Here is a 15,955-nt window from a genome sequence, read left to right as displayed (position 1 = left end):
ACGAAGTCCCCGAGCCATGGTTGGAGAGCGGTCGAGGCAGTCCCCGAGCACAGGTCGAGGAGCGAGCGACGAAGTCCCCGAGCCATGGTCGGAGAGTAATCGAGGCAGTCCCCGAGCACAGGTCGAGGAGCGAGCGACAAAGTCCCCAAGCCGTGGTCGGAGAGTGATCGAGGCAGTCCCCGAGCACAGGTCGAGGAGTGAGCGACGAAGTCCCCGAGCCATGGTCGGAGAGTGATCGAGGCAGTCCCCGAGCATAGGTCGAGAGGCGAGCGACGAAGTCCCCGAGCATAGCTCGAAATTCCTGTAGATAAATATGTAGAAAGGTAGTACATGATGTATAAAATAATAAATTATGGAGAAAAAATCAGCGATGAAGAAAATACGATCAGCAGTCATTTGCAAATAAGCATGATGTGATAAAGCAGTTGGTGCTTTGTGAACATCAGTGTTAATATGAAGTTTGTGTTTATACTTAATATAAACCGCCCGACCAGTTAGTATGTAGCTGAGTCTCCAGTCCTAGCTAGCCCGCGAACCATAACGCGGGGCGCGGAGCCCGTGCACGTGTAGGAAGAACAAAGCGTCGCTAAGGAACCGCTGCCGACCACCCATAACGCAGAGGGCAGACGCTCATGCACATGTAGGGAGGAGCCGGAGACAGGACCGTCTCTGGAGGCATCGAGCGTCAACATGACTGGTCGAGGATTTGCATTAAGTATAGATGTATGTTATATTTAAGATTGTATACATGGACAAACGTTATTTGAAGAATAATCATGACAAGGACGTTGTGGAGAAACGTCGTAATGAAAATTATATTAAATATAAATATTAGAAGTGTACTTATCTTTGATAGAAATCTGGTCGGCGGTGATGAAGTTGTCCGATCCTCGAGCTTTTCGGCCTGTCGCCATGACTGTGGTCGCGATTGTCGTAGCGCCGTTCTTCGCGGCGATCATCATTGCGACGTGGTCTGGTGGTCGATGTGGTCGGAGCTCGGCGGAGCCGCTCAGGACGTGGTTGACGTGGTCTGGTGGTCGGAGCTCAGCGGAGCTCGCTCTGCGGCTCGCTCTGCGGCTCGGCGTGGCTTGCTTGATGGCTCGCTGCGGCTCGCCAACGGCTCGGACAGCTTGTTCAATGGCTTGGAATCTTATCTCGGTGATGATGTCGCCGTCGGAGATCTTGTGGTCACGAGATGAGATGCTCCCGGCTTGGCCGCGGTGGTTGGCGCACGATGTTGAAGGTTTCAACTGGGGTCAGACTCGGAACTCTTGCTTGCTTGTCGCTGCTTGATCAGGGCCGAGTAGTCGCTTGCGTGGTCATGTACGTAGATGCAAGTATGTGAAGCTTGCATGTGATGCATATATACATGTAAGTTGATCGCAGACATCCTGGTAGCCTCTGGATCGAGTAGTCATTGGATGAAAACAGCTAGCCTGTACATGATACATATACACGTATATGCATGATTAGCTTGCATGCCTTCTCTCTGGCTCCTTCCTTATTGGCTTGTCGTATATCTTGTTGATACGACGTGACCCTGAAGTCTGTCAGGTTCCGTGGGGTGCTTGTAGGCTTTCTCTCGGAGAGTTGGAGCCGGTCAGGGCAGGTTGCCCACGCGTCGGAGTCGGCGTGGATTCAGTAGAAGTTGAACGCTGGAATCTGCAGGTAGTCGAATCGCCGTAAATCGAGGTGCTCTGCAGGTAGCCGAATCGCTGCAGATGATGATGGTTTCCATGCAAGACCGAAGAACGATCTTGCGGACAACGTCATGTTGATCTTGAGGTCCATCTGGTTCACCGGAGGATCAGCGCGCATGAGCCCCTAAAGGGGTCCCCTACCTGGCACGCCACTGTCGACGAAATATGGTCGGCAGTCCACCGAGGGGGGTGCCCGTGGTGGTAGATTATCGGTAGGATGCGTGTGATCTGGAACCAGATGGTGACACAAGGCGCAGAGACAGCGATTTAGACAGGTTCAGGCCGTCTGGTCGACGTAATACCCTATGTCCTGTGTCTTTGGTGTATTGTATTGAGATGTATACAGATTAACCTGTCCTCTAGGGGACCCTTGTCTCTTCTTATATACTCCGAAGAGACAAGATTACAAGTAAAGTATCCAATTTGGTACTATTACAATATCTAGTACAACTTGTAATCTTGATGTGCACGCCTTGATCTTATGGGCCGGGCCACCTCGGATGGTGCGGCCCATGTACCATCTTGTGGTACCCGGGGGTATATCCCCCACACATACATCCTTGCTAAGGACATGTTTAGTGCATCTAGTCACATTTTCAATTTTATTAGGACCTTTCAAGTGGTTCAATTTTATTAGGCTCCTTCATGAAAATCAAATGAATTTGATGATTGTATGGTACCACTATTGCTTCTATGCTTGACTTGATCTAGTGGTAGCATATGACATGTTTATGGGCTTGTAAACCTAGTGTTTAATCTAGAAAATGAGCTCTAGGTGTTTAACTCAACATGGTACAAGATAACCCTTATTTGGAGGTGTGAAGAAGCTTGTCCTTGGATCAAACCGAGTTAAATATCTTTGGTAAATGATCTAGATTGGACCAAATTTGGAAAAATAATCCTCACCCCATTGATTGACATTGATAATCTCTACCTATCTATATTTTAAGTCTTTGTGGTCATTGATGACAAAGGGGGAGAGAAACAAAGATATATGTGATAAGGGGGAGAAATAACAAAGATATTAGTACATGGGAGAAAGACAAAAGATATATTTGTGTACTAAGGTGGTGAAAAAACAACAAAGGGGAAGAATTTGGACAAAGGGGGACAAACTTGACATGAGGGAAAAATATGACAAAGGAAAGGGATCAATTAAAATTTTGAGCACACAAGTAGGAGGAGCAAGCTCATGAACTTGTATGGTGCATTTGAATGTGTATTTCATATGTTTACTTGCATGGCACAAGTTTTAAATTTAAAATATCCATGCTTGTGTGATGAATGCTAGTTGTAAGATTGAATGATGAAATGAAATCACTAGATAACTTTCATTTCCAAGTAAGTTTTTACAAGTGGTATCTTTTCAAAGTATGTTTCCAAGTGGTATAGAGCTAGCCATGGTGCTAAGGATGGTATAATGGTGCACTCCGATTGGTATCACGCTTCAAAGGTCCATCTCTTATACCTTAGCATCATTTGGTAGACACTGTCTCCCATATTTCCTATCTAAGCATATGTGCAAGCTACAATCCAAACTTTTAGCACATATGTAGGGGGAGCAATTGCTACCATTTGGGATTCATGAAACTTGTCCATATTCTTTTGCACATGGTAAATATGCTTGGACAAGCAACATGGATTCAATTGAATTTCAATTCATATCTTTGTAAAAGGGTTATCATCAATTACCAAAAAGGGGGAGATTGAAAGCTCTAGTTTGGTTTTGGTGAAATGATGAAACCCTAAGTGCTAACCTAGTTTATCAAGTGATCATGAGATAGGTAGCATATTCCAAATGGTGAAGCAAATGAAGATTATAACATGATGATGGTGATGCCATGGTGATGATCAAGTGCTTAGACTTGGAAAGAAGAAAGAGAAAAATAAAAAGCTCAAGGCAAAGGTATAAACCATAGGAGCTATTTTGTTTTGGTGATCAAGACACTTAGAGAGTGTGATCACATTTAGGATTGATAGCCGTACTATTAAGAGGGGTGAAACTCGTATCGAAATACAGTTATCAAAGTGTCACTAGATGCTCTAACTCATTGCATATGCATTTAGGATCTAGTGGAATGCTAACACCCTTGAAAATGTTTGTGAAAATATGCTAACACATGTGCACAAGGTGATACACTTGGTGGTTGGCACATTTGAGCAAGGGTGAAGAAGTTAGAGGTAAAAAGGAGTTAGTCTCGCTGGTCACAAGGTGACCGGACGCTGGTCCCAGAGGAACCAGCGCGTCCGATCAGTTGTAACAGCGGAGATGCTGGCGTCGATCAAACGACCGGACACCTGGTCGTTCAGCGACCGGATGCTAGAGGCAGGGTCCAGTCGTGCATGACCGGACGCGTCCGGTGGGCAAAATGTGTTTCTAGAACCTTACTGGAAACGACCGGATGCTGGTGGCTCAGCGTCCGGTTAGTTATAGCATAGCATCCGGTCAACTCAAGTGACCGTTGAGATCAGGACACGTGGCTCTCGTTAGGCGACCGGACGCTGAGGTCCAGCGTTCGGTCAGCCCACGTTGTGCCTAGTGAAGGGGTACAACGGCTCTATTTCATGGGGGCTTCTATTTAAGCCCCATGGCCGGTTGAAGCTCACACCTTTAGCCATTTTCATTGACATAGCAACCTTGTGAGCTTAGTCAAAGCCCTCCCACTCATCTCCATCATTGATTCATCATCTTTGTGAGATTGGGAGAGAATCCAAGTGCATTGCTTGAGTGATTGCATCTAGAGGCACTTGGTGTTCGTGTTTTGCTACGGGATTCGCTTGTTACTCTTGGTGGTTGTCGCCATCTAGATGGCTTGGAGTAGCGAGGATCATCGAGCGGAGTTGGTGATTGTCTCCGGCTCTGATCGTGGTGATTGTGAGGGGTTCTTGACCTTTTCCCGGTGGAGAGCCAAAAGGTACTTTAGTGGATTGCTCATGGCTTGTGTGATCCTCACCTTGTGTTGGTTGTACGGCACCCTATTGAGGATTTGGCGTGTGAAGCCAATTAGCGTGTGAACCTCCAAGCGAGTGAATCGCCACAACGAGGACTAGCTTGCCGGCAAGCAAGTGAACCTCGGTAAAAAATCATTGTGTTCATCATTGATTCCGAGGTGATTGGTCTTTATTGTTATTCATCCTTATGATTGATTGGTTTCTTCATCTACACGGCGGTATAACCTTCTTGATCACTCTCTTTACATTACCGCAAACTAGTTGTCAAACTCTTTAGTGTAGCTAGTTGTGAGAGCTTGCTTGCTTGGTTGGTATGGCTCTTTCGTTAGCCTTTGAGAGCACACTAACATAGGGTAGTGTCATAGCTATTATGTGAATAGATACTATCTAAACTAGACTTGTGGTAGGTGGCCTGCATTTTGAGTAGGCTAGCGCAACACTTGCTTCGCCTTATAATTGTCTAACCATTTTGTTAAGTGTTGTTGTAGAAATTTTTATTAGGCTATTCACCCCCCCCCCCCCCTCTAGCCATTAGGACCTTTCACCAGTGCAATAGACATCATCATCAACCATAATAACATGTAAACAAACAACATGAAACCATAATGAAGTAAGAACAATAACAACAGTTCAAGGCAAACCCTAAATCCAACATCGCATAACAAAGCAACCGACACCAAAAGCTCAGATAAGCCACAAAGACAGCACCTTGTACAAGTACAACAAAACCCTAGCATCATCCAAATCAAAGAGTAGGTCCATTGGGGTGGATTTCACCTCGGGGTGGTCAATGGAGCAAACGCAAAGCAAACAACGGAGAAGAAGAAGACGAGGTGATGAAGAAGAAGTAGGTCCTGATAGAGAGAAAGCAGATCCGGTAGACCCTGGCTGGCCTCAACATGGATGTGTAATCATTCAACAACAAAAGTAGGCACGGCTGCATGAGAGAACATACCTTCTAGTGCAATAGACATCATCATCGACCATAATAACAGGTAAACAAACAGTATGAAACCATAATGAAGTAAGAACACTAACAATAGTATTGAACCTCATTGGTCTTAGCCTTGTCCAATAATTATTACAACAGAAGTACATAAACCACATGTTCCATACCAGGGTCAACAAACTAAGTTATACAAGAATAAACATGCATGAATTAGGTCCTAGAGGTACCCCTACCCTCCCACATTGTAGTACAGATGGCATCCCTCCTAGTGGACATGACATTAGAGTATTGAGATAGCACCTCATGGACAGGCTGAGAATCAGGCTAGTTTGGTGGCAACCAGTCCTCTGGTGGCACTACTTGGCCCTTGCCAAAGCCTAGAATCCAGTTGTGAAGAATGCAATAGGCTAGCACAAGCTTGACATGTGTCTTGTAAGGGTGGAATGGCTTGTTGTCTAAAATACAAAACATGTTCTTCAAAGCCCCAAAAGCCCTCTCAACTGTGACCCTAAGTGAGGAGTGTCTCAAGTTGAAGAATTCCCTTGCATTAGTTAGGTGGTTTCTATTGTCATACTCATATAGATGGTACCTCACCCCCCTGTATGGAGGGAGGAAGCCACTGTGGTAGGCATACCCTGCATGTACAAGGTAGAATTTGCCTATAAGTGCACCAAAGATGCTATTGGTGAATGTATATGGCATGGTAAGGACATAAGTTTAGTGGACAGTTGGTTTCAGTTATCTTTAGGCATAATGAACCCATCATTTCTCTCAATGGCATCAGCAAGGATGAGGGCATCATGTGCTGAGCCCTCCCAGCCAGCCAATACATAAGTGAACTTCAGGTCAAAGTCCACAGCAGCCACCACATTTTGAGTGGGGTTTGCTTTCCTACCCCTAAAAGCCTGCTGCATGTGTCTAGGCACCCTAGCCAACACATGGGTGCCATCAATGGCACCAATACAGTCCTAAAAAAAGGTGTAAGTGGGATAAGTGCATTGGTTCACACCTATAGTGAGTTATAGCTTAACAGTTAAATATACAGTTACCTACATGTAAGGGTTCTATCTATGGCTCTCAAGGATCTTTGGATGTATGCCAGGTGTAGGAGGCTTAATCATTTCACTTCTAAGCTCACCAACAGCATACAAAACCTGGTGGAAGTGCCTATGAACAGTCTCAATTGACCTCCTACAGGATTGGTGAACCACAATAAACCTTTGGTTGTGTCCAACTACATGGAGGAACATAGCAACCTGCTCCTCAACTGTGCACCTAGCCTTTTCTGGTACAAGCCCCCTATTTCTAAATAGGTTACACAAAGCATAAAAAGGAGCTCTAGTCATCCTTAACATGGACAAACACTCTGCATTTGTGGAGTTGTAACTGGCTTGCAGGGTCTACTTCCTATGCTGCTCAGCATCACTCCTAAGATGATACAACAGTGCTCCTAAGCCTAGTGACAACATAAGACACCATAACAACTACCAAGGCAGCAACTTGATTGGCCATCGGCTCACGGTTTTGGGTCAGATCCATCTGCATGCATGAACATTCAGGACAAACACAGTTCAGTTGACCCTGGCTGGCCTCAACATGGATGTGTAATCATTCAACAACAAAAGTAGGCACCGCTGCATGATAGAACATACCTCCCAGTGCAATAGACATCATCATCGACCATAATAACAGGTAAACAAACAACATGAAACCATAATGAAGTAAGAACAATAACAATAGTTCAAGGCAAACCCTAAATCCAACATCGCATAACAAAGCAACCGGCACCAAAAGATCAGATAAGCCGCAAAGACAGCACCTTGTACAAGTACAACGAAACCCTAGCATCATCCAAATCAAAGAGTAGGTCCATTGGGGGTGGATTTCACCTCGGGGTGGTAAACAGAGCAAACGCGAAGCAAACAACGGAGAAGAAGAAGACGAGGCGACGAAGAAGAAGCAGGTCCCGGCGGAGAGGAAGCAGATCCGGTAGACCCTGGCTAGCCTCAACATGGATGTGTAATCATTCAACAACAAAAGTAGGCACGGCTACATGATAGAACATACCTTCCAGTGCAATAGACATCATCATCGACCATAATAACTGGTAAACAAACAGTATGAAACCATAATGAAGTAAGAACACTAACAACAGTTCAAGGCAAACCCTAAATCCAACATCGCATAACAAAGCAACCAGCACCAAAAGCTCAAATAAGCCACAAAGACAGCACATTGTACAAGTACAACGAAACCCTAGCGTCATCCAAATCAAAGAGTAGATCCATTGGGGTGGATTTCACCTCGGGGTGGTCGACGGAGCAAACGCGAAGCAAACAACAGAGAAGAAGAAGACGAGGCGACGAAGAAGAAGCAGATCCCAACGGAGAGGAAGCAGATCCGGTACACAGCACCACCTCGCGCACCACCTAACCGAGGAAGACGAAGGAAAAAGACGATCGCCTCCCGGAGTCCCAGCTAGGAACAAGGTGCGGCGCCGCGTCCGACCAGATCCGGACCGGGGGAACGGAGAGGAAGCCCGCCGGAGAAGAACGTCACCTCGCCATACACCACACCTCAACACACCGCCGGTCTCTCACGGGATTTGGTGGAGAAGCAATGGAGACGAAGGAGGGGAGCTCGCCGAGTGAGAGGCCGCTTATAAAGACGGGGGATTTTACCGGTAGTGGAAGCGCGCGTGGAGGTTTCACACTTCCCACATGAGCCAGCCGCCACCACCATGAATCGCCTCGGAATCGGCCGAAAGGAGCCGTGCGCGGCCATGCCCTAAAAAACGAGGGGGGCGTTTTCCTTGAACTAGGCCGAGGGGACCGAAATGCATCCGGGAAGCCAGGGTGAGAGACGGTCCATACACATCAAACACGTACAGTGGTGGGGTGTGTGTTGGTGGGTGCGTGTGGGGGCGCCAGGCCAAGGGGCCCAAACACGCCCTCAGTAGCGTAAACAGAGGGGAGCAGTCCACCTCGCAGCCGCCGTACTCTCCAAACCATTCTCTGTCGCTTCTCACCTTATCCGCCACCGCCACGGGCCTCCCCTCCCCGCCACGGCCTCCACTGCCCACCGGAGTTTGATCTGTTCCGACGAACGCCGCCTACTATACATGGTACACTGTTCTAGTCCGGACCAAGACTCTCACCTCCCTGTTCAGATTAGTACTAGTTTTATTTGATTGGATTAGATCAAAGACTCTCACTCCCCTGTTCAAATTAGTACTAGATTATTCGATTGGATTAGATCGGATTGGTCGGGTAGGCAATTGCTGCAGATCGGGTTGCGTGCGCAATTGCTGCAGATCGGTTCGCTTAATTTATTGATGAGTTCGCTGGGTTCGCTTAATTCCTTGCAGTAGATTAAAGGAGCTCCAGCTTTCGGAGGACGACAACCGAGTTGCCTTCGAAGTTCAAAATGACGGTGGTGAAGGTGGCGAAGGTGGACGAGAACCCTGCGCTGGTTGGAGAGAACCCTCCACTGGACGATGAGGCCGAGACGGGGTACGTCTCGCCCGACGATGACGACGAAGACGACGAGACCGACAGCGACGGGGACTACGAGATCCCCAGCGGCGGCGGCGTGCCCGAGCTGAAGAAGGGCCCCTGGACGCCCGACGAGGACAAGCGTCTCAAGAGCTACGTCGAGGCGCACGGCGAGGGTAACTGGGACAAGGTGCAGCGGAACGCCGGGCTCAACCGCTGCGGCAAGAGCTGCCGCCTCCGCTGGGCCAACCACCTCAGGCCCAATCTCAAGAAGGGGCCCTTCGACGCTGAGGAGGTCGACAAGATCATCAGGTTCCACATCATGTGGGGCAACAAGTGGGCCAAGATGGCCTCGCATGTGAGTGCTGCGCTCGCCGTTCTCCTGCTTCCTTCCTGCGTTGGTTGTGCTGTCTCGTGGTAACATTTAGATTAGTTCATAGAAAGGTCGGGAATGACATGCTTTGCTTTGGTGGAGTGGGAACGTGCTCCCTGCATCCTGGAATCGATCTGCTTTGCGAATCCATCTCATAGAATTATGTTGATTTCCCCCAAATATTGCATGTATTTGCCGCATGCTAACATATTCAGAGTTTCAGACAACATACATGCTAGCAGTAGACATTTATGCTTCTCTTTTGCATGCTCATTGCTCAAGGCAAACTATTTGTTCCATTTGTTTCAATGTGCTCAAAAGATCACTTATTATGTTTGTATTACAGATTTATCAATCAGTAATAGAAAGGTAACAGCATTAAGGCCTTGGTTGTAGCCTCGTAGGGAAGTAATAATTATCTGATTGGTGAACTTAAATTATTTTTAAAAGAAACACTGAACTTAAGTGCTAATTCTCTATCTTGCAACTGGCACAGGCATTTTTTTTGTTATTGTGGCCATGAGAATGAAATTCCGTTATTAAACCAAATGAAATTAGATAATGGCCATCTTATTTTAATCCCTCTTGCTGATGATAGAATCATGACGAATTTTTTGCTTCACTATTTTACCAAAGAAACAATTTCTCTGTTGCCTTATTACATTAACTACATTTGGGGCCCCTACCCACCCAACTGAAGCAATATAAGTAATTTCATTGGGTACTATAGAGCGCCAAAATATTATGAAAGTTAAGCCTGTAAGCAATGTGATAAAATGTTGTCATCGATATGGTTAAACTGGCAAAACTTTAAATATATAAAATTTTAATCCAGAGACTACTGAACAATATATGTAGAAGTGGTTTCAACTTTTGAGGCTGCATTTTACAGGTGGACAGGATTGGTACAGTGCATTGAGAACTTTTTCTGGTAGCTAATGTTGGGTTCCATCTCTAGCCTAACCCACTCAGAGCTCCAAGCGCCTTTGACAACCACACAGGAGGGGCCATCACTACTGTGTGCGGCATGTGCCCTCCGATGCCATGGCAAGCATCATGCTGCCCAGCAGGAGCGCGAGCGTGGGCCACTTGCGTGCCGCACGGGAGTCGACCATGGCTCTCCAAAGCACGTCAATTGATTGGGTTTGTGACTGGACAAGCGGGTAGAGGAAGAATGGGATTCGATGAGAGCGTCAAGGTGCAGACAGAGCCACGTGAGGAAGAGAGAATTTATTTTATTGTGTATGTATGCGGTTCCCACTAATCGGATGATGCATTGGGGCTATTGAACAAAACATCTGTTCGTCTCACGTGGAATTGACGGTTCGTTCCAGCACTGAAGCTGCCCTAGTATGCATTAGTTGATGAGTATATGGAAGGGGAACTGTTGATGTTGCATGTATGATTGTATGGTAGTAGATGTTGATTGTAGTTAAACGTGGACAATAGTCACTTTATATAACTATTCCATGGCTAGTTATGGGTACTAGATGTTGAATTTTGATGCTACTTTTGACTGTTCTGATTTCATTTGTGTTGTTTCTATTGTTTGTTTTTTGAAGGCATTTCTTGTTAAAATCTTTTTTTAATCTTCTCACAGTAATTGTCCCTTAAATTTGAAAATCATTTTTACTAATTCAATTGGGCCTTGATAGACACTAATGTATTGTGTTTATTTCAGTTGCCTGGTCGCACAGATAATGAAATTAAAAACTATTGGAATACCAGATTGAAGAGGAATCAGAGACATGGTTTGCCTATCTATCCAGAATATATGCTTTCTCAGGTTACGCAACCGCATCAAGACATGAACTGTGAAACTCCTGGAGAGTCACATGGCAAGAAACAGTTAAATGAGTATGCAAAAGAAAAGGTTGTTGATATGAATGATCTTATAGATGAGGTAATGACATTTCAGCACCTTGACTATGACAAGGATCCAGTGGTTCCAACAAAACCTTTGAAACGCTATGCATCTACTGGTAGTCTTCAAATTTCTGATGAGACTGATAAAACCTTTTGTTCCACTGATTTGAACTTTGTATTGACAAAGAGTCAGTCGGTGCCTCTTGGTAGGGCCATTGCCAGTGGCTATCCAGTCGAGCTCCCTTCATTCCAAAGTTCCAGCTATACTCTAAGTAATGACTGGTTGCTTCAATGTCCTTCGGCTTCTATGGAACAGCAAATCATTCAATCTCCAGAATCCATCTCGTCACAAACCACTGGTCTGCTGGGTGCAAACGTTCGCAACAGTGATATACTTGATGACCCCACAAAGTCTGGAAGATCTTTTGAAATACCGATTCCAATGGTATACCCTATGATGCATTCTTCAGTCTTTGGTAACTCTGAACATGAGGGCTGTCCGATTACTAAAATTCAAGCTTCAAACTTATCTTCAGGTATAAGTGTGCTTACATGCTTTCTATCATCACAATATCGTGAATTTGTTATGCAAGACTTACTTTTGTTGTTTATAGGTTCAGATGCTGTTTTCAATCTCGGCCAGTGTTATCCTGTTGCTAGTTTTTCTGACCCTGGGATTCCTGATACACCACTAGGAGCAAGTTTCTATAATACACCACCAGAAGCAAATTTCTTGAATGATACTACACCACTAGAAGCAAGTTTCTTGAATGATAATTTGAAGGACCAGTCACATCTCTACTGGCAGGAACCTAAGCCGTTGACTGATGGAGGCCAATGGTTTGATCCTTGTCACACGCTTGACTTCCCAGGCCCGTGAGCAGAAGTTCTCTATTGCACAATCAGGGTCAGGGCAACAACCATGATTAGATATTCTTGTCCTCCTACCATTTTGTTTGAAGGTCACGAGTCTTTCGTAGTTATATTTGTTTGGTATAATGACATACCTTGAGTGCTTGAACTTCAAATTCATTGACGTGCTGCGAACATCTAAACTATACTCTTTGATGTGATGTGATTTTTTGGGACATAATCAGTGCCTCACCAGCCGTATCTTCCATGCTCCTTAATTGATACAACGGTTATGTTTCCTTAATGTTGATTATGTCAGTTCTGTATGCGATCATGTTCATAACTTTTCCATCTGAGTTATTAGTGCCATAAAATCCTGAGTTGTACTAAAATGGATCGCCTTGGTGTCTCACATTTTAGTAATTGTAGCAATGGTGGCAATGCTGCTACGTGCATGTAATCAGTGGAGTTTCTTTTTGATCCTTTGTACCGAACTAACTTTTCCTCGATATTTTAAAAAAAAAATCTTCGAAAATAAAAAGAAGGCGCGGCAACCTACTTTCATCAACCAGCATGGCCAGAACCAGCATTTGCTTCACTTCACAGTTCGGTAGGACTAAAAATACTGTTCCGGCTGATTATTGTAAGAGGAAAATACTATTCTGGCAGGACATGAATAGTGTTTTGTGAGGTGGCTGGCCAGTCGGCAACCAGCCAGCCGAACACCCTAGTGGGCAATAACTTCACACATTTTTTTTTTTTTTTTTGTTTCTCATTAATTTCACTTCTCATTGCAGATTGCACTTGCACCAAGGCATGCCCTTTTTTTTTAGTCCAGTTGCCTAGATCATCCAAATCAAGTTTTCATATAAAACACCAGGTACAATATCATCTAATGTTCTCATATGCTTGACATGAATAATATATTACAATTGCTTAACATAAGGACGCTGCCATGTTTCATGATATGATATTCAGGGTACACCATTGGGGTCGGGAAATGTAACGCTTTCAAGAACCTAGAGCTTCTGCACATCTGAAGTTCCAAAAACATTTAAATGATTAATCTGAGTCAAACAATGAACTCCACAGGCCTAATCATAAAGGCCTTCTTGCTCCCAAGCGTCCACAAGCAAATCTACCATTTCCTGCGAGCATAAGTTCAGCTTAGGGAAGTTTTGAGGCAAACAAGACAAGTAATAAAGCATGGGATCTTACACCAAGAGGTATTGGTTGGGAGAATGGCTTATTGCTTCCTAGCAGACTCTCATACGTCGTGTTCCAACTATACACCATTAAAAGAAAAATGCAGATTATGGAGGAAATCTAGTCTGTTTTTGGAACACTGATGCACCTACTTCACTGAAGCAAGCACCGTGAAAAAATTTCTTACAAGCTAAGAAATATCAAATAATATAATGTTATTTTGGTTCACAATAGGAAACTCAAGGGAACCCACTAGTTACGGTGTGATGGAAGAAAATCACAAAATATTCACCTTAATTTTGGTTCTCGAGGCTGTTGAGATCTAGAGTGGCGCTTTTTGCTTCCAACCCACTGTTGTCTCATCTGGTTCCAGAGCATAAGGCCTGAAAAATAGGCAGTATGAAATTCAAAAAAGATCAACAAAGAACAAAAATAAATGGAAAACATTCACTTCTTAGTAACGACTGGGCATGCTACAAAGTAGGGTTCCCTCTTCTTCTTTGGAAAAGAAAACGCTACAAAGTAGTTTAGTCATCAATATTCTTAAGGAATCTTGCCAGATCACTGTAGTTGTGAATTTACTGTCAGTAAGCTCTCTATAAAGTATTATTATAAGTGTATAATGCTGACACCATAGTTGTTATTGCTGATTTACATAACCATATTCCCACAGATGCGTTTGCAGAACCTGAGAATCCTCTCAAACCATATTCCCACAGATGCGTTTGCAGAACCTGAGAATCATCTCACGCCAAATTTGAAACTGATCAGGATTTGAACATTAAGCCATATATAGAACAGAGAAGTGTACTTCAACAAGATAGAGGCTTTTGCTGGTTTACGTCATTGGCTTTCTACAAATTCATATGCAGAATCATCCAATGTCAACTTTGAGACTGATAAGGATTAGAACATAAAGCAAAGACCTTTTTCAATCATAGTTTGTAGCTTTTACTGAGAAGTTAGAACCTCAACCGCTATATATTCAAGAGCACAAACATTGGACATTCAAACTTGGTTTCCATTCACATGGATGATGGAGCTCCAACAATCAGTCAGAGACTTGAACTATTTGACATTATATGACACTAACAGGGTGGATCAATAAGGCAAAGAGGAAATCAAACAGATGGATTCACCTTGATTCACAAACTCATTCGGGTTGCTGCTACTTCCCGCCGCATGCTGATCGCTGGACTGAGCCACCGTGCTGATCGAAGACAAGCTCCTCTGCGATTGGATCCCGCTGTTCTCCATCTCATGAGCACTCGTGCTCCAAAAGTCCTCCGACAGGCTAGCCTTCCTCACCGAGCGCCCCTGGATCCTCAACCGTTTGGAAGGCTTGTCTACTGCCGTTATTGGAGTTGGCTCAGCACAGCATCCAAAGCAACCTCTGCACTGTAGCAAACCAGTATCGGCCAGTGATTGATTAGCACCAGTATTCGAGAGCCCAGATAAGCTATGATGTACTCTATTCTTGTATTACATACATACAAAAGAGAAAAAGGCCAAAGTTATGACCATTTGTGACCCGATTGATGGTTGCAGTAAACTACCAAGCAACTATCACTCCGTGAACTCAAGCAGCGAGAGACTGAATATTTTTCATACAGAGGCCTGGTACCAAAGTCAGACAAATGCATATCTTTTATACCAGAAATAGACCATGCAGATTAAACAACAGTAAGATACTAGTACACCTAACGCGACGGAATCAACTGGCTAAACAGGAAAACTGAGAAAAGGATAAACCAAACCAGCCTACCAATCAGAATCACGAGCTCAACCATCTGAATCAGGGAGCAGCAAGCATATATGTGCCCCGAACAGAAGCACAGAAGTCTAGAACCTCGCTATCGCATCGCGCGCGGGGATCCTAAAAATCCCCCACGAGCCTCACGGCGGCCACTACTACACCGTGACGTGTACCGAAGGACGGGATGGGAAGGGAGGGGGCGGCGGGGCGCACGCACGACGCACCCCATGCAAGCGACGAGGCGGCGCACACAGATGGAGAGGGACCTGCAGCTCAGCAGCATAGCATCCGGCCGGGCCAGGTACGCGGCACGGGGGGGTCGGTGCCGCGTCGGAGGAGGCCGGCGGTGACGCGACAAACCCTAGCCCCCCGGCCCCTACGGCGAGAGGGGAGGCGGGGAGGGAGGAATCGGAATGGGATTCCGCCGTGGACGCGGGTGTCGGGCTGGGATTGGGAGAGGGGATTAGGAATCTACGAGGGAGGATTCAGCTGAGGCGGCGGCGTTACCTGCCCATGCTGCTGCCACATGACATGATGATGCGCCGGGACGGGAGTGGACGGGACGAGGCATTTCGCTTTGACTGACGCCTTGGAGAGTTTTTTTTTTTTGAAAAAAGAAAAGATGACGCCTTGGAGAGTTGGAGGTTCCAAATATTTGGCTTCGCGTCCACACAAAATTCCACGGTTCCTCCTGGCGCGTCGGGAGGGAATTACATAGTCTGCGGGTATGGGAATTACTAGTAGAAATTAAGATGAGAATTTGAATTTTAGTGGCACTACTCTGTTTAGTTCGTGTAGAGAAATAAG

At 45.3% G+C, this 15,955-nt stretch overlaps 2 protein-coding genes across 9 annotated transcripts; one reads left to right on the top strand and one right to left on the bottom strand.

The window, feature by feature from the left end:
• The first annotated feature begins 8,562 nt into the window (after nt 1-8,562).
• On the top strand, nt 8,563-12,747 carry LOC136521356 (transcription factor MYB93-like). 2 transcript variants are annotated; one of them, XM_066515088.1, is made up of 4 exons: nt 8,563-8,725; nt 8,972-9,453; nt 11,150-11,870; nt 11,949-12,747. In XM_066515088.1, exons 2-4 carry the CDS (start codon nt 9,028-9,030, stop codon nt 12,212-12,214), a joined length of 1,413 nt encoding a protein of 470 aa, XP_066371185.1. In that variant the 5' UTR covers nt 8,563-8,725; nt 8,972-9,027; the 3' UTR covers nt 12,215-12,747. The 2 variants fall into 2 exon arrangements, with proteins under 2 accessions (XP_066371185.1, XP_066371184.1); XM_066515087.1 differs by having other exon boundaries at nt 8,564-8,725; nt 8,969-9,453; nt 11,949-12,745.
• A 282-nt stretch (nt 12,748-13,029) lies between these two features.
• Nucleotides 13,030-15,744, bottom strand: LOC136520432 (uncharacterized). Of its 7 annotated transcripts, none has more exons than XM_066513948.1 (5): nt 15,656-15,744; nt 14,532-14,790; nt 13,685-13,775; nt 13,405-13,471; nt 13,030-13,334 (listed from the first exon to the last, which is right to left on the bottom strand). In XM_066513948.1, exons 1-5 carry the CDS (start codon nt 15,674-15,676, stop codon nt 13,281-13,283), a joined length of 492 nt encoding a protein of 163 aa, XP_066370045.1. In that variant the 5' UTR covers nt 15,677-15,744; the 3' UTR covers nt 13,030-13,280. The 7 variants fall into 7 exon arrangements, with proteins under 7 accessions (XP_066370045.1, XP_066370046.1, XP_066370042.1 ...); XM_066513949.1 differs by having other exon boundaries at nt 14,532-14,785; nt 15,656-15,737; XM_066513945.1 differs by lacking the exon at nt 15,656-15,744 and adding an exon at nt 15,373-15,649 and having other exon boundaries at nt 14,532-14,785.
• Between the last annotated feature and the right edge of the window lie 211 nt (nt 15,745-15,955).

This window comes from Miscanthus floridulus, chromosome 18 (assembly GCF_019320115.1).
Source record: "Miscanthus floridulus cultivar M001 chromosome 18, ASM1932011v1, whole genome shotgun sequence".
Taxonomy (NCBI): Eukaryota; Viridiplantae; Streptophyta; class Magnoliopsida; order Poales; family Poaceae; genus Miscanthus; species Miscanthus floridulus.
This window is presented reverse-complemented; position numbering and strand designations above follow the sequence as displayed.

Excerpts from the sequence above, each read along its gene's own strand:
- LOC136521356 (XM_066515088.1), top strand. The coding sequence starts at position 9,028 with ATGACGGTGGTGAAGGTGGCGAAGGTGGACGAGAACCCTGCGCTGGTT. Across the intron at positions 9,454-11,149 it reads GGGCCAAGATGGCCTCGCAT|TTGCCTGGTCGCACAGATAA; the intron begins GTGAGTGCTGCG and ends TGTTTATTTCAG. Across the intron at positions 11,871-11,948 it reads AGCTTCAAACTTATCTTCAG|GTTCAGATGCTGTTTTCAAT; the intron begins GTATAAGTGTGC and ends TGTTGTTTATAG.
- LOC136520432 (XM_066513945.1), bottom strand. The coding sequence starts at position 15,431 with ATGCTGCTGAGCTGCAGGTCCCTCTCCATCTGTGTGCGCCGCCTCGTC. Across the intron at positions 13,776-14,531 it reads GAATGAGTTTGTGAATCAAG|GCCTTATGCTCTGGAACCAG; the intron begins GTGAATCCATCT and ends CCTATTTTTCAG. Across the intron at positions 13,335-13,404 it reads CCCAACCAATACCTCTTGGT|GAAATGGTAGATTTGCTTGT; the intron begins GTAAGATCCCAT and ends TTATGCTCGCAG.